Source organism: Artemia franciscana, chromosome 11 (assembly GCF_032884065.1).
Source record: "Artemia franciscana chromosome 11, ASM3288406v1, whole genome shotgun sequence".
Lineage (NCBI taxonomy): Eukaryota > Metazoa > Arthropoda > Branchiopoda > Anostraca > Artemiidae > Artemia > Artemia franciscana.
The window spans coordinates 15,183,809-15,209,035 of record NC_088873.1 but is presented as its reverse complement, the minus strand read 5'-3'; the positions used below and the strand labels follow the sequence as shown (position 1 = coordinate 15,209,035).

The 25,227-nt window shown below is 32.8% G+C and overlaps 1 protein-coding gene and 1 long non-coding RNA gene across 4 annotated transcripts in view; one reads left to right on the top strand and one right to left on the bottom strand.

Annotated features, from left to right (window-relative positions):
* Positions 1–18,876, bottom strand: part of LOC136032867 (uncharacterized) — a 114,546-nt gene extending 95,670 nt beyond the window's left edge. The window contains exon 1 of the long non-coding RNA XR_010618796.1: positions 18,795–18,876. This is a non-coding gene — a long non-coding RNA (uncharacterized LOC136032867). The remainder of the gene's footprint in view (positions 1–18,794) is intronic.
* Positions 18,877–18,950: 74 nt separating this feature from the next.
* LOC136032866 (glycine dehydrogenase (decarboxylating), mitochondrial-like) overlaps positions 18,951–25,227 on the top strand; it is a 43,468-nt gene continuing 37,191 nt past the window's right edge. For 2 of the 3 annotated variants that reach the window (XR_010618795.1, XR_010618794.1), the window contains exon 1: positions 18,951–24,355. Coding sequence is in view for 1 of the 3 variants with exons in the window: in XM_065713280.1 (XP_065569352.1) it covers positions 24,269–24,355 (87 nt within the window). In the remaining 2 variants the exon portion in view is untranslated. The remainder of the gene's footprint in view (positions 24,356–25,227) is intronic. The other variant, XM_065713280.1, reaches the window with a different exon arrangement.

The window sequence follows — 25,227 nt, the reverse complement described above, 5'->3', positions numbered from 1 at the left end:
CAGCACAGGGACTCTGTGACCACTTACTAACTGTAAGCTGTCTCCTAAGTATATTAACTGAGAGTTCAGCACTACCTCTCTCTTTCTTTATTTTGGCTCGTCAGTTCCGTTGTGTTCAGCCCTTCCACTATCCCCAAATTTTCAAGGACTTCCCGAAAATTTCGAAAAAACAGAAAGGCAAAAACACTTGAACCTAGGATTGTCAAAGCTTTAAATCAATCCCTGTATATAATGTAAATATATTACACAACTTTTGCCTCTGGTTTGCTCTTGCTTCATTTTTGTAAAATCGCAGTGATTGGGAAGATTACGAACAATTTTTTACCTACACTTTTGTAGAAAAATGGTTGCCAAGATTGAAACTGATCCTATGTAAAGTATCACAGGAGTAGTGGCTATTTTGCCACATCTCCCCTGCAATTTAAAAGTATTTTTGTGCATTCTTCGAAAATTAAACTTGTTGTTTGAATTTTTTCATTGTCATAAATCGTAGAAAGTTGGAGTTAGGTAACAGGAAGTATTAAAGCACAATTTAGTTGAATTCACCATAAAACTGCTTTCCCTGAATGACACTTTTTGCTATCGTTCAAATGCTGCGGTTGTCAATTCTCAAAACTGCTGTAAAATACAAAGATTGGTAACTGTCGTAAATATATACTAAAAAACAAGTTATTTGACAATTAACCATACTTCAGTTCTCCGAATTACCTTATCCGAATAGATTGACATTGGTTATCAGTTGTCATACATGATCCTAGAAGGTTTTCAAAATACATTTGTTTTATAAAGATATTAGTTTTCTTAGTCATTTGCAAAAATGAAGTTCAGTGGTCCTGAAAATGAAATAAATTTTGGATTTATTGAACGTTTATTAAACGAGATAACTTTTAGATTATATTTTGTTTCAAGCGAAGCACAAAATGTACTACAGCGTTTTTAAAGTTAAAGGAGCGCTCGTCGTACTACTATTTGTGGTGAATTCCTCTTGCTTTAAGCTCGATTGGATTATCAACTGTAATTTCTGTTTGTTTTTGAAGTCAGATACAATCAATGATTTCAGTTCGTTTTTAGTCTGAACTGTTAGTTGAGTATATTTCTACTCATGTTTGGTTTAATGGAGCTCTAGTTTTATTTGAAAAGACTCTTTGTCAGAAACATTAAGAATAAAAATGTTTGTTCGATTTTAAAAAAACTTTGTTTTTTATTGGCTAATAAAAGGAATATTTATAATGTTTTTTTTTTCAGTTTTTCTGCTTAAGAATTAATTTTTGGGATTTTTTAAGATTTTTTTTTTTTACTGTAGTTACACTTTAAATGGGAAGGATGAATATTATTCGACTAACTGGATTGAAAATCTGCATAGCTTTTCGCCTTCAATGGGGTTTAAACAATCCAGAACCCATTGTGCTACAACCTTAAATATTGACAAATATTGATGACCAATGCCTTTATCAGAATCATACTGTGATATTTTTATTTTAATTGGTTGTTTGCTTAAATAAACAATTTTAACCTCAGTTATTTAAAAATTCTGATTTCTTATTAAGAAAATGAAAATTAAAATAAGATGTCAAGAATAAATTCAGTTTGAAGATTTCTGGTTAAGGTTCTCTTCGTTCCAAAGTTTTTCGATTTTTCTTATGAGGTTTTATTTCTAAGGCTAGAAAAGATTATTTTGAAGGCACGAGCTTCAGAATGTTGAGTGAATACTAAAGAATTACAACAGCTGCTGGAGCTACTAGAGAACCATTCAAATAAACTTGCTGATATCGAACAAATAAACTTTTGACTGGGGATAAATCTTTTAGTTAGCAAATCCAGGGCCAACCTATTGTAATTTATACAAAATGAAATTATATATTAACTATCAGTTCCTTTTTATCTGGTTATAACTTTGTAAATTCAATTCATGTTACTTGAGTGAATTTTGCATGCTGAATCATACTGAATCTTTTCTTAGTATAATTATGCAAAGTCCTACTTTCATTTTGAGCAGAAACTTAAGTCGTTTTACACAATAGCTTAATTTTAAACTATCCTTTAGGCTAATCAACCAGATACCCTTAACTTTCTTTACAAGTCAAGAGCCAAGCCTTTTTTTTTGTCTTTTACCTAATATTCTTCATGATTAAAAATATCTTTAAGCCTTCACCTTTTACTTGAAATTCCCCATTTTCATAACGTGGGACTCATGGCGGTCCATTTTGTTGGCTAAATTCTATTCATGCTGATTCTAAAGTGAACTCCCAATGTTCTTTTAATTAAAGTTAGAGGTTCTATTGCTTTTCGCCTTGGACGTATGACATCGCCGGTCCACGCCTCAGATTTTTACTGGAGAAAAAAACGGAAATAAGCGCAACGGTGAACTTGCCGGGCATCAAAAACATATTTTAAGCAAAACGGCGATTAAATGCGCAATTAAGATAAGCTAATATGCTATGCCTGCTGACAGACCCCAATGTTTACCTTCTTATATTTCAACTCCTAGAATCAAAAGATTTACTCAAAGAAATCTGAGCAGATTCAAGATAATAAGAATCAACCAATTCGTTAGCTCTGTTCTTAAGATTGAATCAAAAGGAAAAGGGCTGAATAGTCTCGACTGAAAAGCTATCCTTTGCTGAAATAGAAGAAAAAGAAGAAAAGGAGCGAATGACAAAAGATGGGAAAAGAGAACAAAGGTTAGATTTTTTTTTTGTTCAAGAATGTGTAAGTACATGGCATCAAGCTGAATCTCTCAAACGAGGAGCTTTGAATTAGGTGCATGGCCTTGGCTGCTTTAAATTTTGAGGGTTTATCTAGACTAGCCTGGGCTATCAACAAGCACGAATCACAGTTAAAGGTGTAGAGTAGGGTAAAAAACCTCTTTTTGGGTAAGTCTATTTTCTTAGGCATTCCAGAAAAATATAGATAGATTTTTGGACCAAAGCTATTTTACTACAGCTTGATGCAATGGTGGAACTTTTATCAATAGACTAGTTTGCCAGGGTAAATTAAAAATGTGTTCTGTTTTGATAAGCATTTAAAAAGAATATAATATTTATGATTTATAGGATGAATATCAAGCAATTAAAATGTTTTTGTAAAATTCTATTTTAGTGACTTTTGGCTAGCCTATCTCAGAAAAGGGTTAGGTTAAGGAAATGAAACTTTTAGGGATGGGTCTACAGGCTAAAGTATATCACAGGAACGTATTTTAAAGTACCCATCTCTACTCCTCCCTCTAGAGGGCCCTGAAATTTGCCCTTATGACAGGTTTACACCTATTGAAATTTTGACAAAACGACATTTTTCCATAATTTTCAGTGACCAGTTACTTTTTCTCTGCATTTAGTCCTGAAAATGCAATTCCTGTAATTTGAGTAGAATTATGAGCGATATCAATGTTTTTTTTTCTTCAAAATTTAGGAAATGTATTTGCATATCTTTAAAACCTCATAAATTGAGATTAAGCAAAGTTGTGAAGCTGAAAACAATTTTGTTGTACTTAATTCAAGCAGAAGATCTATTTTGCAAGGTTTCACTTTTATAAAACACATATTTTTAAGGTCATGCAACGTCAGGACCATCTAGATTGAGAAGGAGTAAATGTGGGTACTTCAAAATACCTTCCCATGATATACTTTAGCCTTTAGACCCATCCTTGAAAGTTTCATTTTCTTAACCTAACCCCTTTCCAAGATAGACAAAAGTAACTCAACTAGAATTTTTCTGAATATGTAGAAAGGGGTCCTTGTAGGTAAGTCAATAAGCTAATAAATTCAAGCATTTGATCTATAATAATATTAATAATAACTATGTTGATACATAGCTAAGATTTCTAGCTACTCATTGATGCACACAATTCTTCTCAATTTCGCTTTGGTAACAAGATGTGAGTGGTTTAGTTTTACACAATCTTGCTCTATTGGATGCTGGTTTTTTACCCCACCCTAGGGGCTACACCTTAAATTGGATGTCCAGCTAGATAAGGTGAAACATCATGTGAAACATCTTGCTGGTGGTGTGACATAAATAAGGTTGGGCATCCCAGGCTAGTCTACACTCTGCATTGACCCAGTCCTGATCAACTCCTTTCTTGAACACATCTATGGGTTGAAATTGGATGGTAGTATTGGAGAGGCTCTTCCAGTAAGGGACAACATGTACAGAGAAAAATTGCTGGCACTCATGTTGATGGCAATAGGGGACTTGCAGCTTCTTTGTGTTCCTTGTTTTACTTACAAGGGATGACGAGAATACTTGGATTGAGAGGTCATTTCTAGTAGTTTGCAAGTTGCAATTGCATCTCCTCTCTTCCTTCTATAGACTAGGGTGGAGAATTTGAGGGATACAAGACATTCCTTCCACAGCTTGTGTGATATATGGACCAGCAGCCCCCCCCTCCCCCATTACAGAACTCAAAACCGAATCCCTCATTCGTTCACTTTAGAAGGTTTTAAAATAAAAATATCTTACACATCTAAAAATTTTAAAGTGCAAATTCATCATCTCATAGGATTTGTGCTTTTTGGCACAAGTTTTACAGCAAGTAAAAAAGATACTTTTTACCTTGGCATAAGTTTTACAGCAAGTGAGAAGTGATTGTATCATAATCATTTAAGAAGAGTTAAATTATTAGAAAAAGTTTCAATTTTTCTTTTTTTTTGTTTTTTACAACTTTCCCCTTTTTTCCTTTTGCTTTAAAAAAAAATATTTGTTATAAATTACACTTTCCAAACCGAGTTTTAGACAAAGAGTTATATAAGCTATTCTGGCTTCTAAAATTTTGTAGGCGAAGAAAAATTGTATATATACCAATAAGCATACATAGATGTATATTAAGCATGTTGTTCATTATAGCCTATAGTTTAAAATAATAGCATTTTTGTTTCATTTAGGTTTCTTAAAAATAATTTTTGGCCTATAATTTTAAGGAAAATTTTTGTTCTATAATAAGACTTGCTAATGAGGTCAGCTATCACGGGGTAATATCTATTCCGTCGAAGATTATTGAGAAACATTATGGTATTAATTTGTTTAGGTTAAAAGGAAATTAAATTACTTTATTACTGTATGCACAGTTTTTTGGCGCATAGTGTAATTTGGGAAACACAATTTATTAAATTTCTTTTTTGCAGCGGATTTTAATTTTTAGTCTTATGCGGCACATAGCGCAGCACGTAGCGGCGCATTAAGTATTTTTCCCTTAAGCTTGTCTTTTACGGGATACAGCGCATGTTATTGCGGCACTTTTGTGAACGGCGCATAAAATACTTCTCATTAAGTTTCCCCTATACAAAATTTTAGGTTAGTCAGGAAATAGGTAAGTGAGTCACTTTCAATCTGGTTTAATAATAAAAAAAAGAAAGCATTTTTTTTTTTTATTAGGTAGAAATACATTCTTAACACAATTACCTAGTCTGTTTAAATACGGCATCTTCGATAAATTTTTATTTTTGAAGTGTTTTTTATTTAGATAAGATCTGAACAGTATTCAAGTTTTTTTGTTGTTGATTACGTGGATGCCATGCTATAGGCAAATATGGATGTGACTGGTCTTCCGGTTTTTTTTTTTTTTTTTTTTTTTTTTTTTTTTTTATTGACAATAATTTTATTTTCTTACTTCATATACAACTTCAGGTAAAATGCTGTATATCCATTCCAACACACAAGATATCATAAAACATGGAGTGATTTTCAAGTATGATAACTCACTTCTAACTGTTACGTGGGGGGGGGGGTAAAGTTATTTTACTTGGAACATGAGAGCTTAGTAGTCAAGGGATATAGATTGGGAGGGTTCTATTGTCAAGTCTCTATAATTATGGAGACAAAATCATTATCATGATGTTCAGGTCTCCCGAGTTGGGCAGATTCCCTTGGGAACGATCCAGTAGACAATAGCAACTGTACCTAGTACCTTGACTCAAAGACAAACACAATTATTGACAATAATTTTATTTTCTTACTTCATATACAACTTCAGGTAAAACTACTTCAATGAGAGATAGCAGTATAATGCGCATCAAAGACTGAGTACTGAATAAAGACTGAATCAGGACTGAATGCATACTGAATACCCTCCTGGCCTTTGGTCTACCTTATATATACAGAATCAACCTGGATTTCTAAATTAAGCACTGGGTAGACTGACCTCAGAAATGTTGCAATACAACTCTTCTTTTAATTATTCAACATATGGCCTAGCCTCCTTGCAAAAGATTTATTACAACGAGGGTTTTCACCTCTAGTTCGTTGACCAAACCAGTAATAGAAATCTGATTTCTAATTGGCTTTAGTCAAAAGTTACATTTTGAATCCAATTTTGATACTTTAAAAAGAATTATTTTTGCTTGTTGTAAAACTTATGCCAAGGTAAAAAGTATCTTTTTTGCTTGCTCTAAAACTTGTGCTAAAAAGCACAAATCCTATGAGATGATGAATTTGCACTTTAAAATTTTTAGATGTATAAGAGATTCTTATTTTAGAACCTTCTAAAGTGAACGAATGAGAGATTTCGTTTTGAGGTCTGTAAGGGGGAGGGGGGCTGCTGGTCCATATATCACACTTGTCTTGCAAAGCTGGTATGAGCTTTGTTGCTTGCCTTTGGACATGCTGTTGAGAAAGAAAATATGTTAAAAAAAAATTCTTACGTCATATTATCCAGAATAATTATAGATCATACATTTTGACTGCAGCATCACTGTACTTTACCTCTAAACCCTCTAGTTTGTAATTAAATTGTCTGAAGTTTATATTTCTCATTCATTCTGCTAATGCATATGTCTTGTTTCATCCCATGTACCTATACGTTAAATCAGCTGTCATAAAACAAGAAAAATAGAAGCAAAAGTGACATTTTCTTACCCTCTGGTGTGCATCTTAGAATGCCACATTTTTTGCACAGTTCCACCACAGACAATTCCATCCTGTTTGGCATGCACCACCTGCATGCTTGGGCACATGATCTCTAAGAGTAGGCAACACCCTGAACTGTCCATAGATTCTTAATTGTCTTTTGTAAGTTGGCTAGAAGGGTTTAAAACTAAAGGCAAAAACTAGCAATAGATTTTTATATTGACTGCATTCATTTCAGTAACAAAGGAAAAGAATATAACAATGTTTCAACTAGTTTTGGTTGGTATTTACTATAACCTTGGTTCAAAAATCACTTTATATGCGAATAACATGAAGCAAGGAACTGTACTCAACCCAATGTTGTATTTTGAACAAAAGAAACATATGTCCTTTCAAATTCTTTTCCCACTGTCATTCCATTTTATATCACACTGCATAATACAAATTTTCATAATACATATACAGAAAGGAAGGAATCTTACTGTAACATATGGACCAGCAACCCCCCTCCCCCTTACAGAACTCAAAACCAAATCCCTCATTTGTTCACTGTAAAAAGTTAAAATAAGAATCTCTTATATGTCTAAAGATTTTAAAGGTAAATTCATCATCCCATAGAATTTGTGCCTTTTGGCACAAGTTTTACAACAAGCAAAAAACGATACTTTTTACTTTGGCATAAGTTTTACAGCAAGCAAAAATGATACTTTTTAAACTATCAAAATTAGATTCAAAAATGTAACTTTTGATTAAAGCCAATTAGAAACCAGATTTCTATCACTGGTTTGGTCAACAAACTAGAGGTGAAAATCCGCGTTGTAATAAATCTTTTGCAAGGAGGTTAGGCCATATGCTAGATAATTAAAAGAAGAGTTGTATTGCATCATTTCTCAGGTCAGTCTACCCAGTGCTTAATTTAGAAATCCAGGTTGATTCTGGATATATAAGGTGGACCAAAAGTTAGGAGTGTATTGAGTCCTAATTCAGTCTTTATTCAGTATTCATTCAGTATTAATTCAGTCTTTATTCAGTATTCATTGAGTCCTAATTCAGTCTTTTTTCAGTACTCAGTCTTTGATGCGCATATACTGCTATCTATCATTGAAGTCATTTTACCTGAAGTTGTATATGAAGTAAGAAAATAAAATTATTGTCAATAATTGTGTTTGTCTTTGAGTCAAGGTACCAGGTACAGTTCCTATTTGTCTGTTGGATCGTTCCTAAGGGAATCTGCCCAACTCGGGAGACCGTGATAATGATTTTGTGTCCATAGTTATAGAGACTTGTCAATAGAACCTTCCTAATCTATATCCCTTAACTATAAGGCTCCCATGATACAATCCAACATAACTTTATAAGAAACCCCCCTCCCGTAACATAACTTTATAAGAAACCCCCCTGTAACAGTGGCGCGGTCGTCAATAAAGACATTAAAGGAACTGTATACACCTGGCAACATGACTGCCTGCTACCCTAGACAAATATGATTATTTACAGATTATTTTTTGATTTTTAAGTGCATTTAATTTTACATTATTTAAGTGCAGTATAATTTTATTTCTTTTTATATATTTGTTTGTATGTACCCCATCTAAAAATAATTAGAATCTTTAGTAGTAAAAATACAATACCAATAGTATTTATAAAACCAAATTTTTATATACTAAATAATTCTTTAAAGAAAAACTTAACTAAAATAACAAATATGGCTCAGGAACAAGATGAATTATTAAAAGCGCAACAAATTATTGCAACTTCGGTAGAAATTGCCAAATCATTACCTGAGTATGACAGGGATACGGATGTGGATCAATTCAACATCCATTTAGGACAATTTGTGGAAATGACAAAAATTGACTTAAAAGTATTAAAAAACATGCTACTCTTAAGACTAAAAGGACAGACATTGACGTTTTTAAAACAAATTGAAAATGCCGTAGGAACTGAAACCACCTCGTCAATTAACTCAATAGAGTTATTGCAACAGGCTTTTCAAAAAAGATTCATCGATACTAGTTCATTGAACAAACTAAAACATGGATTAGTAAGATTCGACCAGACCTAAACGTCAGAGAATATTTAAATAAAATTAGAATCGCAACAGAAGCGCGATACGGTCCAGGTGAAGGGGAATTGTATGAAAAAATAATACTAAACGCATTTAAACAGGGACTCAACCCAAAACTATATCGTCTCTTAATTTCCAAAAATATCGACGACTTAGAACTGGCAGTTCAGGAGATAGAGAGCCGTGGAAATCGATTCCATAGTCCTGCAGCATCAAAAACTGTCAATAAATGCGGTAGAAAGTAAAATAGCTATAAAATCAAGAGATCCCTCTCCGCGATTTTTCTCCAGAGAATCATCGCCAAAACCACTTCGAAATCAAATTCGAACCACCACACCTCCAAGACAAGTACGCTTTGCCCCCAATAATAAATGAGGGCACAAACCAATAATGAACCACTAAGGTGCTACGCCTGGAACTGGTTAGGTCATATTGCAAGAAATTGTTTTACAAACAATAATTATCGCCCGAATTTTAGGGTCTCGAGCAACTGTTTGTCCAGGGGGACAAACTATACTGGGTACGCCCCTAGAGGCAATCGAGGGAACACCTTTTTAGCAAGAGGTAACTACCCAACCCAAAATTTCCAACGCAGTACGAATCAGTATCGCGGAGGGTATCGTGAAAGGATAAACCAACCTAACAATGGTTGGAATAGAAACACAAGAGGTAACTTTATCAGCCGATGGAACCAATATAACAACTCAATTTCAATTAATGATCAAGAAAACCAAAGTAGAACTAATGAAAACTCTACACCCGAAATCTGGGAACCCCAGGGAAACGACTCAAGCCTCCAAAATTCAAAGGACCAAAATTTGGTGGCAAAATAATTTATAGGTCCCCACCAGTGATTATACCATTTTTGAGTGCAAATAATAATAATATGTTACCAGTATTTGAAAATTTTAATGCAGGAAATATTTATATCTCAGCCCTTAAAGATTCAGGGGCAACCGTAAATGTGATGAATACATCCGTATTTCACAAATTACCAAATTATATTAAACGCCGAATGAGCAATATCTGTCCCAATTTATCAAGCATAACCGGACATGACCTGGATATAAAAGGCACTGTGTACCTAGCCTTGCGCAAAGATAACAGAAATTTCTATACTCGATTTATAGTTTGTAAGAATTTTCCATACGAGGCGATAGTAGGCGCGAATTTTTTAAAAGCCAATAAACTATTGTTAGATGTAGCAAATTCAAAGTTTATCTATCCGACAAGAACCAAATCAGAAATAAATAACATACAAGCAAACAAGGTAAAGGAAAACATAGGCAACTTAAAGGAATATAGAAAGAAAGTGATTCAAGAAATTTCCTATTTATGGAGAAAACTGGCAAATATAGAAACTCCCAGGAAAAAACCGGTGAATAATATTCTAAATTTAATAGAAGAAATAAATGACGAAAAATATAATGGATTCGTTGTGCGAAAAACTAAAATTCCCCCTAAATCAATGCAGAGAGTCCAAATATCACAAATGTTGGAACCAGTTAATAATAAAAATGAAATTTGGGTAGCATCGCCGTCGGAGGATATCCCAAAATATATAACCTGTGAAGAAAAGATTATAAATTACGAAAAGGGTGAAGGTTATATTTGGGTAAGGAACACCCACGAAAATAACCTGATTACCCTAAGCAAAGGAACATGCTTAGTAAAAATACAAATAGTATCTGAATCCGATATTAATAATTGGAAAAGTTCGGAAAAAAACTTAGTGAATAATATCAATGTTCACGTTGACAAGGAATACCCCCTGACAAGATCTCAATTTCTTGAAAAATTCAATCTAAATCACATAACTGACATTTCATTGAAACAAAAATTATGCGACTTATTATGGGAATATAGAGATGTCTTTTCGACATCTGAAGACGACATAGGACTTCTCATTATATCTCATTTTATGAACATGCAATACAAACTACAGGGCCGCCAGTTGCAAAACAACCATACCGGATTCCTTATATACATAAAGAATGGCTAATAAACAAAATACATGAACTCGAAAAAAATCGAATCATAAAACCGAGCATAAGCCCATACTCTGGCCCCTTTATTTTAGTCCCGAAAAAACATAATGACCTTAGACTTGTAGTAGATTATAGAGCCCTAAATAAACAGGTAGTTAGTGACAAATTTCCCCTACCTAAAAAAGACGAAATTCTAGATTTCATATCAAATAAAAATAAAATATTTACTTCCCTAGATTTAACACAAGGCTATCATCAAGTAAAAATAGCAGAGGCTGATATTTTTAAAACAGCTTTTTCAACAACAGAATGTGGCTCTTATGAATACTTAAGAGTACCGTTTGGACTAAAAACCAGTTCAAGTGCATTGTGTAGACCCCTCCTTCATTTACTAAGAGGCCTAAATAACATAATTCATTTTGTTAATGACGTCATAGCTATGGCAAAGACACAAAAGACCGTTTAGTAACCCTAGCAAAAGTATTTGAGAAATTCAGAGAAGGCAATTTAAAATGTAGACCAGAAAAAGTAAATCTTTTTCAAACCAAACTAAAATTTTTAGGAGTAGTTGTAACACAAGGACAAATTTCCTCAGACCCTGAAAAAATAAAATCTGTTAAAAATATAAAACCCCCTCAAACAATTAAACAATTACGAGGAATCTTAGGATTAATGAGTTATTTTCGAAAATTTATAAGAAATTGCGCACAAGTAGCAAAACCTCTCACGGACCTCGCCAGAGGGAACCCCCAAAAAAATAACGTGGTCTAAAATAGCTCAAAATTCTTTAGATCATTTGAAAAAGCCTTTAACTTCAGAACCTATTTTATCGTTACCCGACTTCCAAACAGGACAATTCGTTGTTACAACGGATGTCTCAACCAAGGGGATTGGGGCGATTCTCTCCCAAATAATAAATGGGGAAGAAAAAGTTAAAGCATATGCTTCGCGTACTCTCACACCCGGAGAAAGTAATTATTCTACTACACAGCTTGAATTATTATCGATTATCCACCATCTAGACAAGTTCAGACACTATTTGGTAGGCCGAAAATTTAAACTGCTTTCGGACCACAAAAGCTTGCAATACTTGCAAACTTTCAAATAGCCGTCGGGATTCCTCGCGAGATGGATCTTAAAAATCCAAGATTTGAATTATGAATGTGAACATCTCAAAGGAAAACAAAACGCCCCATGCAACTATCTTAGCAGATTTCCAGATAATGCCCCCTTAGAAGATGAAAATGAAGAAATTAACACGATAAAAGGAAAATATGCTCCAAAAATAAAAATTTAAAAATGCAGACCAATAATTTGGTAGAAGAAGAACACAAAGACAGCCCACTATCTTTAAATAATATAAAAATATATCAAAAGAAAGACAATATTTGTGCTGCTCTAATAGAATATTTCTTATATGATAGAGCTACCCGATGAAATGAAATCTTTTAAAAAAGAAATTTATAATTATTATTACGATTTAGATGAAGAAATACTATGTAAAATAATGACCGATAGCGATAAGTGAAATCAAACTTCCATTGTACCAGTTTTACCCCAAATTTTGGAAAAACCCGCTTTTGAATTTTTTCATTCTGAAGTGGGAGGTCATCTGGGAATAGATAAGACTTTCCATAGATTAAAACAATATTTTTTCGTTACTTCAGCCTTAACGAAGTTAAAGAATTATGTTAATAATTGTGAAACATGTAATTTAAGAAGAAATCCTCAAGTCTACACTGATCCAACGATAGGAAGAACGCCTACGGCCCGGTTCCCATTTGATGTAGTTTCTTTTGATTTATATGGTACTAGCGGAGGATTACTCACGTCTAATAAAGGACACACCTGTGTACTGTCAGTAATCGATCATTTTTCCGGTCTCACGTTTGCTAAATCATTAAGAAATCAAAGCGCGTATGCGACATCAAAAGCTCTTGCTAAAATATTCCTTAATTTCGGTGTTCTTAATACAGTATTAAGCGACAATGGCCCTAATTTCGTATCAAAAGTAACCAAGGATTTAATGTCTTTTCTTCAAATAAGTAAATTGGTATCGACCCCCTATCACCCCCAGGCCAATGGGAAAATCGAGAACAGACGCAAACTATTCTCTAATATTTTAAGCATTTATACGAAAGAAAATCGCAGGGATTGGCACGAAACCTTACCTTATTTAACAAATGTAATTAATATAGCTTATTCCCATGTTATACGGGATAACCCATTTTATATATTATTCGAACGAGACTTTAGAATCCCCTATAATGAAATTATAGAGTCGAGACAATAATATAATGATTCTGGAGATTATAAACAGGAATTTATCAATAGAATGAGGAAAACTTATAAACTTGTAAAACAAGAAATAGAAAAATCAAAAAGGAAGCAAGAGGCAAAAAGTATTCATAACGTCAAAGGTAAACTCGATTTTCAAGTAGGAGATTACGTTTACTTAAAAAATGAAACAAAATCGGACGGCAAAAAGCTCTCTAACAGATACACTGGCCCTTACAGAATAATTAAAAGATATGATAATAATGTTACATTAAAACCAAAAAAGGGAAAAACCTATATAACGCATGTTAGTCGTATAAAAAGTGCAAAATTCACAGAAACATGGACCCCTCAACCTTCAACATCAAATACCTCGGAGGACGAAAATGAACCACCTCGCTCTAGACTAAATGAACTTAAACCATTTAATTTTAAACAAGGATATTTTGAGAGAAGTAGTGACGAGGAAACATTTAATGAATTTCTAACAATGACAAATATGGTTACCCACCAAAAAAGTACCCCCGGCACGCGGAGACGGAAAAAAGCGACTCATCTTCCAGTAAGGAGTCAGAAGCATTGGACTATACGATTTCTCCAAAATCACAGTTTTTTCCAGATAAAATTTCAACCCCTTATCCTCCGAAACGTTTCCCCGACAATTTGGTAAACCCTGTTTCACCGATAGACAGACCTTTATCGTTACACGATGAATTAAATAAGGCTATACAGACTCCCGGGGACATAGAGTCACAAAGGGACAAACAGCCCCAAAGACAAACGTTACGAGAAGCCATGGATCTTATAAATTACCCAATTAAGACTAGACAGAGTACATTTAATACTAATCCAGTTACTGATGAACACCAGCATCACGATATAACCGTTTCAAAAGCAAAACCAAAGGACTGTGTATCTTGGAAGGGGACCTTAATGCAATCAGTCCCCCACCCTCCGGAAGATATGGCTTTTAAGCAATGGAGGCACCCCAAGAAAACATTTTGATCCTCCCAAAGCTCCCAAGAATCCTTCAATTCTCCCGAGCTCAGAAACCAACAGGACGAATCAATTAGTAAACCCTCTACTTCGCGAGGAGAAGAAATTTACGAAGCACAAGCAGGGTCAACGCCTAAATCTCAAACTTCTTCTTCAAAAAAACCAGGCAATAAATCCACAAGTACTAGTTCCTCAGATACGGACAGTGAATCAGACGCAGATAAGTTCAAGGACTCGGAAGAAATAAGACCACTCAGTGCAGCGGCCCAAGCAAAAAAAGCACAACTGAAGGGTCAAAAGTTTCTGAAGAAACAGTAACAAATTTGACTTAATATCACTAGCAAAACCAAAGAAGAAAACTGAGCCTAAAGAAGAACAGATAACAACAAGATCCGGCCGGGTTGTCAAAAAACAAGATAAATTAGATTTTTAATAAAAAATCTATCAGCCTTGGGTAAAATAAAAAAAATAAAATAGTCATTTTTTTTGCTAATTGTTAATTGGTTTCGCTAAGAAACCATCCCGTCATAAAAAGTCCCTAAAGAAAATACTTTTCAAGAAGTCTGCCTAATCAAAAATTGAAAAATTGGCCTGCTTTATCAAAAAGTTCTCAATATTGTGAGTAGGTCCCAAACTATTTTATTTATACAAGAATAACAAAAAAATTGCTACTATTTTGTTAACATAGTCTACCGCAATAATAATTCCTTAACGCAAAAGCTTATTAACACAACTAAAACTAACACTTGCCCTACAGGAGTCGCTGTCCCCTTATCTAACGTAAAAATTAAAATATTGCAAAACATAAAGGCTTATAGAGATAACCATCAAATAATAGTCAATTAAAACTCATTAGTAGCCTTAACAAACAAAAATTATTACAAATAATCAAGTGACAACAAGCGTCCTCATGAATTGTGGTCAAAGCCAAATTTGTACCAATTTAATTTGCAATTTTTTTTTATTATCATTTCCATACTCCTTTCGGGCATATTCTTGGTTCATCTTCCTACTATTAAATAAATTTAGTGGCTTCGAATAAATTAACTTGTAGCTAAGAACGACATTAATATAGCTATAACTTGCAATATCTAACAGGCATTTATATTTGGCATCAAATCTACTTTATCCTCCCTGCGGTATTAAGATCGCACTTAAATATTTTTTTTTAAAATATCATTTTCTTACATATTTTCTCCATAACTATGGCCAAGGGAATTATAGACACAGAATGTATTTCAATTATTCACGCTAAGGAAAATATAATCTATTCAGCTGCAATGTTAGTCCAAGACGAAAAGGGTGAGGAAGTATTCGCAGAAAGCTGGTAACTAAATTATAATTTAACGAAATTTAAACCTCACAGATATAAATTTGGGCTAAAGTTAGCAAACAGCCCGAAATATCGACCCGCAAGAGGAGAAGTAAAAAACAAATACTCGAAAAAAAGCAAAAAAGGGAAGAACTTAACAAGTTTACAATTAACAATAAGAAAACTACAGAGAAAATTTAATATCTGCTAGTGGTTTTGTAAGGGCCCGACCCAAACAGACCTTCTTCTAATTGATAAATGCAAAAACCCAAAAATATGCTATAAAATCGAAGCAAATGAAAATTGTACTAAATATGAAGGGGTACGTCATCCATTAGAGGAAATCCGGCATTGCGCAAAGTTTTTATACGACCCGAGCACACAAGAATATGCCGTTAAGGGGGATAAAATCTTCTTAAGACGAAAAAAATCTAAACAATCTAAAAAAGACGCATACAAAAACAACTTGCTTTCCAAAAATTTTAAATTCTAAAGTACAAATAATATTTTTTAGATCCGTAACCAAAGGGAAACAGAATCAGGTAAAAATCCACTCAACTAACAGCTTATACTAACCGGGGAAATGTCGTATAAAAGAACGTTATACAATACAGGTCCTAATGTTCTAAGACCCCTAGAATTCGTCCAAAACCACATAACCTCAAGACGAGACTTTTGGCTTCCAAATAAAACTCAGAGCTTGCCAGATCTTTCAAAAATAAGTCATGAAACAAACGAAAAAATCTTAGAATCAGCTGTAAAAATGCAGCAAAAAATTTAAACGTTACGATTTACTTTGTTCCTTACTGCGCGTTCCAATTATCCCTAGTGACAATTTGATAACTGAAATAATGGTCATATTGCTAATAAGTACTTTTTCGCCTGAGGTAATGAGAAAGGACTACGGATACAGGCGTAGATTGGCCCTATACAATTTTACTTTACTTCTTTGCTTTATCCCCAAAAGGAAATATCCATTAGTTATGTCCCTAATATGTGAAAATGTTTGGTTAACACCACTTGAAGAGGAAAATTTCGAGTTGCCTTGGCCTTTAAAGTTCTTAGAAATGCTAATGGAGGTAGATTATAGGCTATTTAACAAAGATCTACTCCTTAAAATCTACAAAAATAAATATAAATTATTACTGGATTAATAACTCGATTCATTACTTATATCTAGGACAGTACGAACTACTAAAACGTTTAATTAGTAAGTTTTATACAATAGATGAAAACATTGGGTCAAAACTAGTAAAAGGGAAAGATATTTTAATATATGAAAAAATAATAAATTGCATAATTCCGCTATGTTTTCATAAACAACTGATTTTCAAAACAGTTTGTATTACTCCAAATAATCCCAGTTTAAAGGAGTTGTGCAGAAAAAACATACGCTTAATGATGAAAAAACAGACATTCACTACACTTTGGCTAATCTAACACTCCCCGAAACCCTAAAACGGTATTTACTACACATAGAAGATATTCATGGAAATAGCAGCCAAGAATATCGATTGACATTTATGACTCCACACCTATTAAAATCTGAAATAAATCAGATTTCGAGCCAAGGGCCAATATAAAGTATTCCAAATGACCATGAAATAATCTGTTCAAGCTTAATCTAACTACTATTACTTTTAAACAGTAGGTTAATAATAAATTAATTTCTTTTACGGCAAATGTAGACCTTCCTTAACAAAAAAAAAATAAACCAAAACAAGCACCTAAGAGACCTAAGAGGTCGTCTCTTGTAATCTTACTACTTTATTTCCGGGTTGAAAATATTCCAAGGCATAATGATTGAAATGCTAAGATACAAGATGTAATACTTTTCGACAAATTATGCATTGGAAGTTCAAAAATTTGGATTAAAGTATAAACCTAAAAACCATTAAGCTAATGTAACTTATTTTTTTTTAGAAATTGGGTCATATCTGCCAAGGAAAGTCAAGGAAAATGAGTAACCATCCACCAAATTATTTTTTCGCAATTCAAGTAAAAAGCGCGCAAATAAAAAGAAATTATTTTTTCGCAATTCAAGTAAAAAGCGCGCAAATAAAAAGAAAGACTCCAGAGATAAAAAACTACTTGATTGAACTCGACCCCAGCCTATCGCAGGCTCTAATTCAACACAGCACTTTCCACGTTACACTAATGGTTATCCACCTAAAAAATAATAATGAAGTCGAAATACTGAAAAATGCTTTCGCAAGGGCAATGTCTGCTTTCCAACAAGAACTCAGCGAGAATCAAATAATACTCAACTTTCAAAGCGTCGGAGAATTCTCTGAACAAATTTTATATGCCCAGTTAAATAATGAGACGGAATTTAAAGCTCGCTTAAGTCCACTTTTAAAGAAAATTACTGAAGAAGTCAGTAAAACCAGAATACAACTCGCAAACCAGGAATGTTGGAAGCCTCACTTGACTTTAGTAAACCTAAGAAAAGTCGCTAGGCTAAGAAGGATGGCGAAAAAATTCCAACCATCCATAACATCTATTTTTAAAAATATGAAATTTGGGATTGAAATCACAGAAAGCGTTCAATTCTGTTCAATGCGAGGTCCAAAAAACGAAGAAAATTATTATGAAATATTAACCGAAGTTAAATTCGACAAAAAAACCAACTAAAGGAATCTGGAAAAATTTGGAACAAGAAACTATAATAGATAATACAATTAGCAGGTAACTATATACGGGGATTAGTTATAATATATATATATATATATATATATATATATATATATATATATATATATATATATATATATATATATATACATATATATATATATATATATATATATATATATATATATATATATATATATATATATATATATATATATATATATATTTATATTAAATATATATATATATATATATATATATATATATATATATATATATATATATATATATATATATATATATATATATATCATTGCTATAAGCTTAATAACTCTTGACGTCACTAATAGCATAGTAACTAACCTATATGTGTCTTATAATACAATTAAATATTGCTTACAAGTAAAAAAAATAAATATTTCGCAAACCAAATACGTCTATAAATAAACTGATTAACCTAATTATTATAAAAGGGAAAACCTTAGAGTATCTTTTAAATTGAACTCCTTTTTATATATATGCATGAGAATTCTTGTTTTTTAAATAATATATATATATATATATTTACGAAATAAATTCGAAGTTCAATCCACAGCTCATTACCAAATCAAACGTAAATTTAAAACAAAAATAAAGGGGAGTAACACGGAAAATAAAAGCGCAAAATTTTTAATCTTACCAAATTTTAGCTTCGTCTTGTCACAAACAAAATGCCAATTCTGCAATAAATATACATCCTAAAAACTTAAAGTATAAACGCTTCAATCCGTGCGTACTAACACTGAAAAAAAAGAACAATTTTTGGTACCTGGCAAAATTACAGATCTCTGAAGGGCAAGATTGCTAGCCGTGACGTTCGAAAGTGAAAATCATAAATAGACATTTTATCTAAGAGACTCGTAACACATAAAACATACAATGTATACATTGTATAATAAATAACCCTTGAGGAACGTCTGCTAATAAAAGAATGATTTTTTACGACCCAGAAATGAACTTCAATTATAACACCCAACAAGTGCCTTTCGCAAAACAAGAGTGTAAGGAATAATTACACTTGTAAAAACCTGTAGCAGTTTTAAAACAGTTTTAAATTATGGCCAAAAGACCGCCTAGCGGATTTCAAAGTCAAGAAAATTACCACCCATCTTTTGAATTAACCAATTACAATGCAGGATCCCCGAAGGTATTTAAAGAAATAACCAATCACAGTGCTGCATCTCAGTGGTAGGTTTATATTTATCTGAAACCTAATTATTTTGTCAAATAATTTCTGTTCATCTATGTAATTATCGCAAGCTAGATAATTAAGTCAAACAACTCAAGGAAAACTAAAACGCTATAATTTTAATTTTTTTTTCTTGCAACATAATAATAGAAAATTATACAAACTAGAAAAATTACAAATTAACTTAACAACCAATTTGGTTTATATTCAAGAAAAAAAAATTAGAATATGCAATCATTTTTATATTCATTAAATAAAAACTATTAGGTTTACCTAATAATCTAGTTAACACTTAAAATGTTAACTAGTTCAAGACATCGTTATATATTTAATGAATATGCCCGTTGAATGGTTACGACGCGCTGAGTGGAAAAACACTCAATGCGCTGTTCCTTACGCCATATTGTACCATATTGTGCGCCGCAAAAAAAAATTCTAACAATCACGCAAAGTACTTAATTTATTGTACAAAATAAATAATAATGCAATGTATAAAAACTCTCCTAAGGGTATAATGCGCGGCAAAAAAGAATTTTTCTTCTTAAAAAAGAAAAAAATTGCGTATAGAAATAAAATAACTTAAATCCTTTTGACGTAAATAAATTAACACCATAATATTTCCAGATCGTCATCAACTGAATACCAAGCCAAACAGGTAACCTTAAACTTATATACTGCTTAATAGTAACACCAATTAATAACAAGTAATTACTAAGAACATTAAGAAATCCAAAATAGCCAAAAAACAAATCGGTACTAATACTTCAAAATTCAAAAAAAGGGAAAGATTTTAAGAAAGTGAATCTGACGGAAATCAGAAGGTGGGAAACTCGAAGAAATTGTCAAGAGCCAAAAGAAAACCAAGAAAATCAATCTTTAGATTTTACAATTATGTCATATAATGTGCTAGCTCAAGGGTATATCGAAACAATGCCTTATTTGTACTATAGTAACGAAGAAAATTTGAAATGGCCAGATAGGAAGAAAAGACTTTTTAACCAATTCAAAATGTCAAACGCAGATATTGTATGCTTACAGGAAGTGGAGACTGACTATTATTATAATACTTACTTATCTTATTTTCAATCTCAAGGGTATGATGGCGTGTTTAAACAAAAAACCCAAGGAAAGATTGATGGATGTGCCACCTTTTTTAAGAAATGTAAACTTAGCCTAAAAGAAGATCATTCCTTAGAAATGCTAAAAAATGGAATAGATCTCCTTAATCGAGATAACATTGCACTTATTTCTATTCTCACCCCATTTAAGAACCCGGATAAACAAATATGCATTGTAAACACGCATTTGTTATACAACCATAAAAGAGAAGACGTACGTCTAGCCCAGCTCCAAATACTTCTTGCAGAAATTAACCACGTTGCTTGCATAAATACTAACTACTCTCCAGTTATTCTTTGTGGTGATTTAAATTTAACCCCTTCAAGCAAATTATACTCCTTTTTAAGCCAAGGAAGGCTTAAGTATGAACATCTAGATATAAAAAAACTAACTGACTATGGTTCACAAAAAATTGGGAAAACCTTTCTTCCAAAGGAGCTATATATTTCTGATTCTTGTCAATACTTCCAAGAACTAGAACAAAAGAACTGCATTGAAGAAGCAATCTTTTCATCCTGTACAATAACGCATAGATTTGCCTTTAAAAGTGTTTATAATTCAGATAAATTTCCAAAAGTTTGTTTGAATTCGACTTATCACAACTTAGTTGACTATATTCTCTACAGTAATATTGACGAAAAATTGAATAAACATGAAAAACAAGAACTACTACTATTAGAAAGGCTTCGTCTCCCAACATACAAGGACTGCATAAAAATAGGACCATTACCTAATAGTCAAAATGGATCAGACCACTATCACCTTGAAGCAAAATTTCGTTGGATTTGCAAATAAAAATAATAAAAGACTTTGTTAAAAACTTTTAAATAAAAGACTATAAGAAAAAAAAGAAAAAAAACTTAACTTAAATTCAAAAATCTCTAAATAACTTACTCAAATATATATTTGAAGTAACTTAAATAAATATAAATTAAATAACTATAAATAACTTAAATTCAATAACTTAAATACAAAATATCCGTTTTTCCCATTAATATTAAAGAAACCAATTCCTTCATGAGCATTATACCTGACGCAGAATATATGTTGATTGATCAAAATAGAAGAAAATATGCTCTAGCTAACGCCCAGGATTTGAAAGAATGTGTCTCATTTAAAAATTTAGTCTGCCAACTAACGCTACCTATTTATAATGTAAAATTAGGCTCTTGCATGCTAGATCTCTTCCTAAAGGAATCACAACAAGAAGATATTCCTAACTCATGTGATGCTTTAGTAGGAAGCACAAAAAGAGAAATCTTCATTAATTTACGAAATGACTTATGGCCTTTTACAGTACCTAGAAAGACAGTAGGAACTCTATCCTGCTATAACAATACAGAAAAGATTGACCCCAGTTATCGAATTGAAATACTATTACAGGACGTTGGAACAATAACAATAAAACAAGGTTGACGACTCGTGACAAAGGAAACGAACTGTACAAACACCTTTGATCACAACTAGCACAAATGTTATGAGCCCAAAAATAATAAATTTCAAAGGAATAAATTTGTCTTATACAATACCGAACATGAACAACGAAGAATCAAAAATATCAATATGGCCCAAGATAGAAAAAATTAAGGGTACTATGCAGTTTGCAAAAATAAAAGAGGCATTAGACCTAAAAATACCGTTGTTCACGACCGAAGACCAAAGATTAAAATACGTGGAAAGTCAATATGGATTATTCTCACCAAATTCGTGGTACAATATAATAATCACCATATTTATGGTATTTCTTATATCTCTAACAATAAGAGCGCTACTCACAGTAAACTATGGAAAGCTCTTGAGACGAAAAAAGATAAAAAACGATGCAATTGATGCTCAAGAAATGCATCAATTGAACCCTACAGCTCCTGATGATATTTAAGCCATTATAAAGGGAGGATATAAAAGTACAGGAAAATCGAGGTCTTTTTCCCGTATATTCATATATCCAGTCCCTACTTTAATAAATATTGTTGGTGTATTACAGCTAAAAGGCTAAGATACAATTTAATTGTATTTCTTTTTGGCGGAATTACATCAAAAACATAAATATTTGGCTGAAAATTTTATGTAAAATCTAGACCTCTGACAAGTATAAGTCACTTGTTCCTTTTAATATAAACAAGAGAATGGAGGTCGTCTCTTGCAATTTTCGATATTGTGTTCCTAAACTGAATATTCCTAATACATGGCAATAGAAAGGCTATGACGCTATAAAAAGACGTTACTTTTCTACAAAGTCTTGCGTTGGGAGTATAAAGAATTAGAAATATACAAAAAAACCTCCAAATTGATCATGTGCTTAATCAACGCTTTTAAACAGTGTTACTTGTTTAATCATATAATCATGTACTTATCATATACTCAATCATCCTTGAAACAAGTGGAATTAAATGTCACAATAATCAATGTTAATTACAATATTCTATACCATCGCTTTTATAATTATATACTATTATTGCTATTCTGTTTAATAACCATATGATTCTGCCTGGAAATTTTTTATTACAGAATTTGGCATACTCTTGACATTGGCCGACGATACGTCATGGTCAAAAGCTGGAAAACACCTATCATGATTCATCAACCGCCGAAGAATGCCCGAAAACACCTGAGTCAACATCACCCACATGACACCTCAAATAGCGCCATCTATCGTCCTACAATCATTTTCATCTTTCTGACTGAACACCGTAGACTAGAGAAGACGTAACATCCAGCCAGCGGGTACAACCACAACATACCCACGAAGACACCATAGATGATAACCTAATTCAATATGGAAAACCAATATCAGCAACGTCACAGACCTAGATGAAGATTTAGAACAGAACAGTCTACTACCAAAGTAGTTCCTCAAGATTGGTGTAATGCAAATATAACACCTGTCCACAAGGGTGGAATTAGGAATAATATGACCTATTACCAACCCATTAGCATTACATCAACAGTTGGTAAAATTTTTGGAGGAATTGTGAATACCACGATTAAAAAACATTTATTTTACAACAAACTGCTCACAGACACCCAACATGGCTTCAGATTTAGGTGCTCAGTTGAGACAAATCTTATATATGCTTATGACTATACCACAAAGTTGCTATATCTCACTACTCCAGTTGACATGATCCTTTAAGATTTTGCCAAAAAATTTTGATAAATCTGTCATCACTGGCTGAAGATAAAACTAATAGCTATTGGCATTCTTCTGGAGGTTGTAGAATGGCTGATGCAGTTCCTTTCAGGAAGAAAGTAGAGAGTTAAGTTATTTGGAGACAATGGACAAGAATTCTTCTCAGAAGTAATAGCATGCACAAACAGCAATTCCCGAGGCACCCCAGATCTTGGTATAATCAAGTATACTGTACACAGCGGATGATCCAAAGTTATGACCATACTGTGCAAGGGTCTGTGTGACCATTAATTGAATTTGGGATATGTCTTCCAACACCCCTGAACAAGGGTGATAGTAAAAAGTAAAATATGTCCAAAGACAAAGCAATAAAAGTTATTGATCCCAACACTTGTGCACAGGTGACAGAGAGGGGGAATTGCAATGACTTTTAAGTTTTGTATGCTGACTCCTGTCAAAATACATTTTAGTTTGATGAATCATCCAGCACAAGGGGGCATAGTAAGAAGTTGTCCTGGATGATGGCAGATAACAGTCCATAACCACTACTTCTCTAATAGAGTGATTACCCATTGGAACAGTTTTCCTGATACTACTCTAATTGCTCCCTCCTTTGACGCCTTGAAGATTGCTGTTGACAAGAGTTGGAACATTAAACAATGGAAGACAGAATGGGATGCAATTGAGTCAGTGGCCCCCCATCATCACTAACCAGCAACTCTACAAGATTTTTTCTATATTTTGCTGGACAATGCAATTTAAGGTAAAACTGAAATTTATGAAGTGCAACTGCCTTCCAGGAAGCTAGAATGCTGGTAGATTCTCGGTTGAGATTTTGAGAAAAGCTTCCTAGGAACAGTTGAAATATTAAATTCGAGAGTCAAGATTTTATTTTTTAGAAGATAGATGGTGTTTATTTTAGAAAATGGTTTGGAAAATAGCAGATTGTGTCTTAGGAAGGAAAGTTAGAAACACAGTTAGGGTTGTAAAGGATTTAAATCTAGTAGCAAAGAGGAGGAGCTTATTCAAGTAGGGTTTAAATGATTGATCGTACTAAAATAAAAGGAATTTAAGGAAAGTAGAGAACCCATTAAAATATGAATAAAGCAAGTATAAAGTGGACACCATGGATAAATTTGCTGAAGGTCTAGAAGATGCAGCCAGATGGCATAATAGCAAAATATTGTTTTAGTATGGTGGAAAATTTGAAGGTTAATAGTCAGTCTGAAAGTGTCCCAGTTAAAGGTAAGACCTGGGCCACAATTAGTGGTGAGGAAAGTGTTAAAGAGAGACAGGCAGAAAACTTATCAGAGTGTGCTAAACAATGATAAATGTAGAGGAAATGATGTAGAAAAGAATGAAATAGTATGTAACACTTCAGATGTTAAAGAGGATTTATTTTTCATTGAAAAATTAGAGACAGCTCTAAAAAGACTAAGAAATAATTAAACCCAAGTTTATGGAAATGGGCTTTTGAAATATGGTGGTTTTTGAAGTTAGCAGTAAATTGCTGAAGCCAGAACATAATTTGCACTTTATACGGAAAACAAAATACATTTTAAATGTTTTCAATTTTTTGACTTTAATAAACAAAAAATTATTAAAACATCAAGGAATAAATATCAGTATATGTAT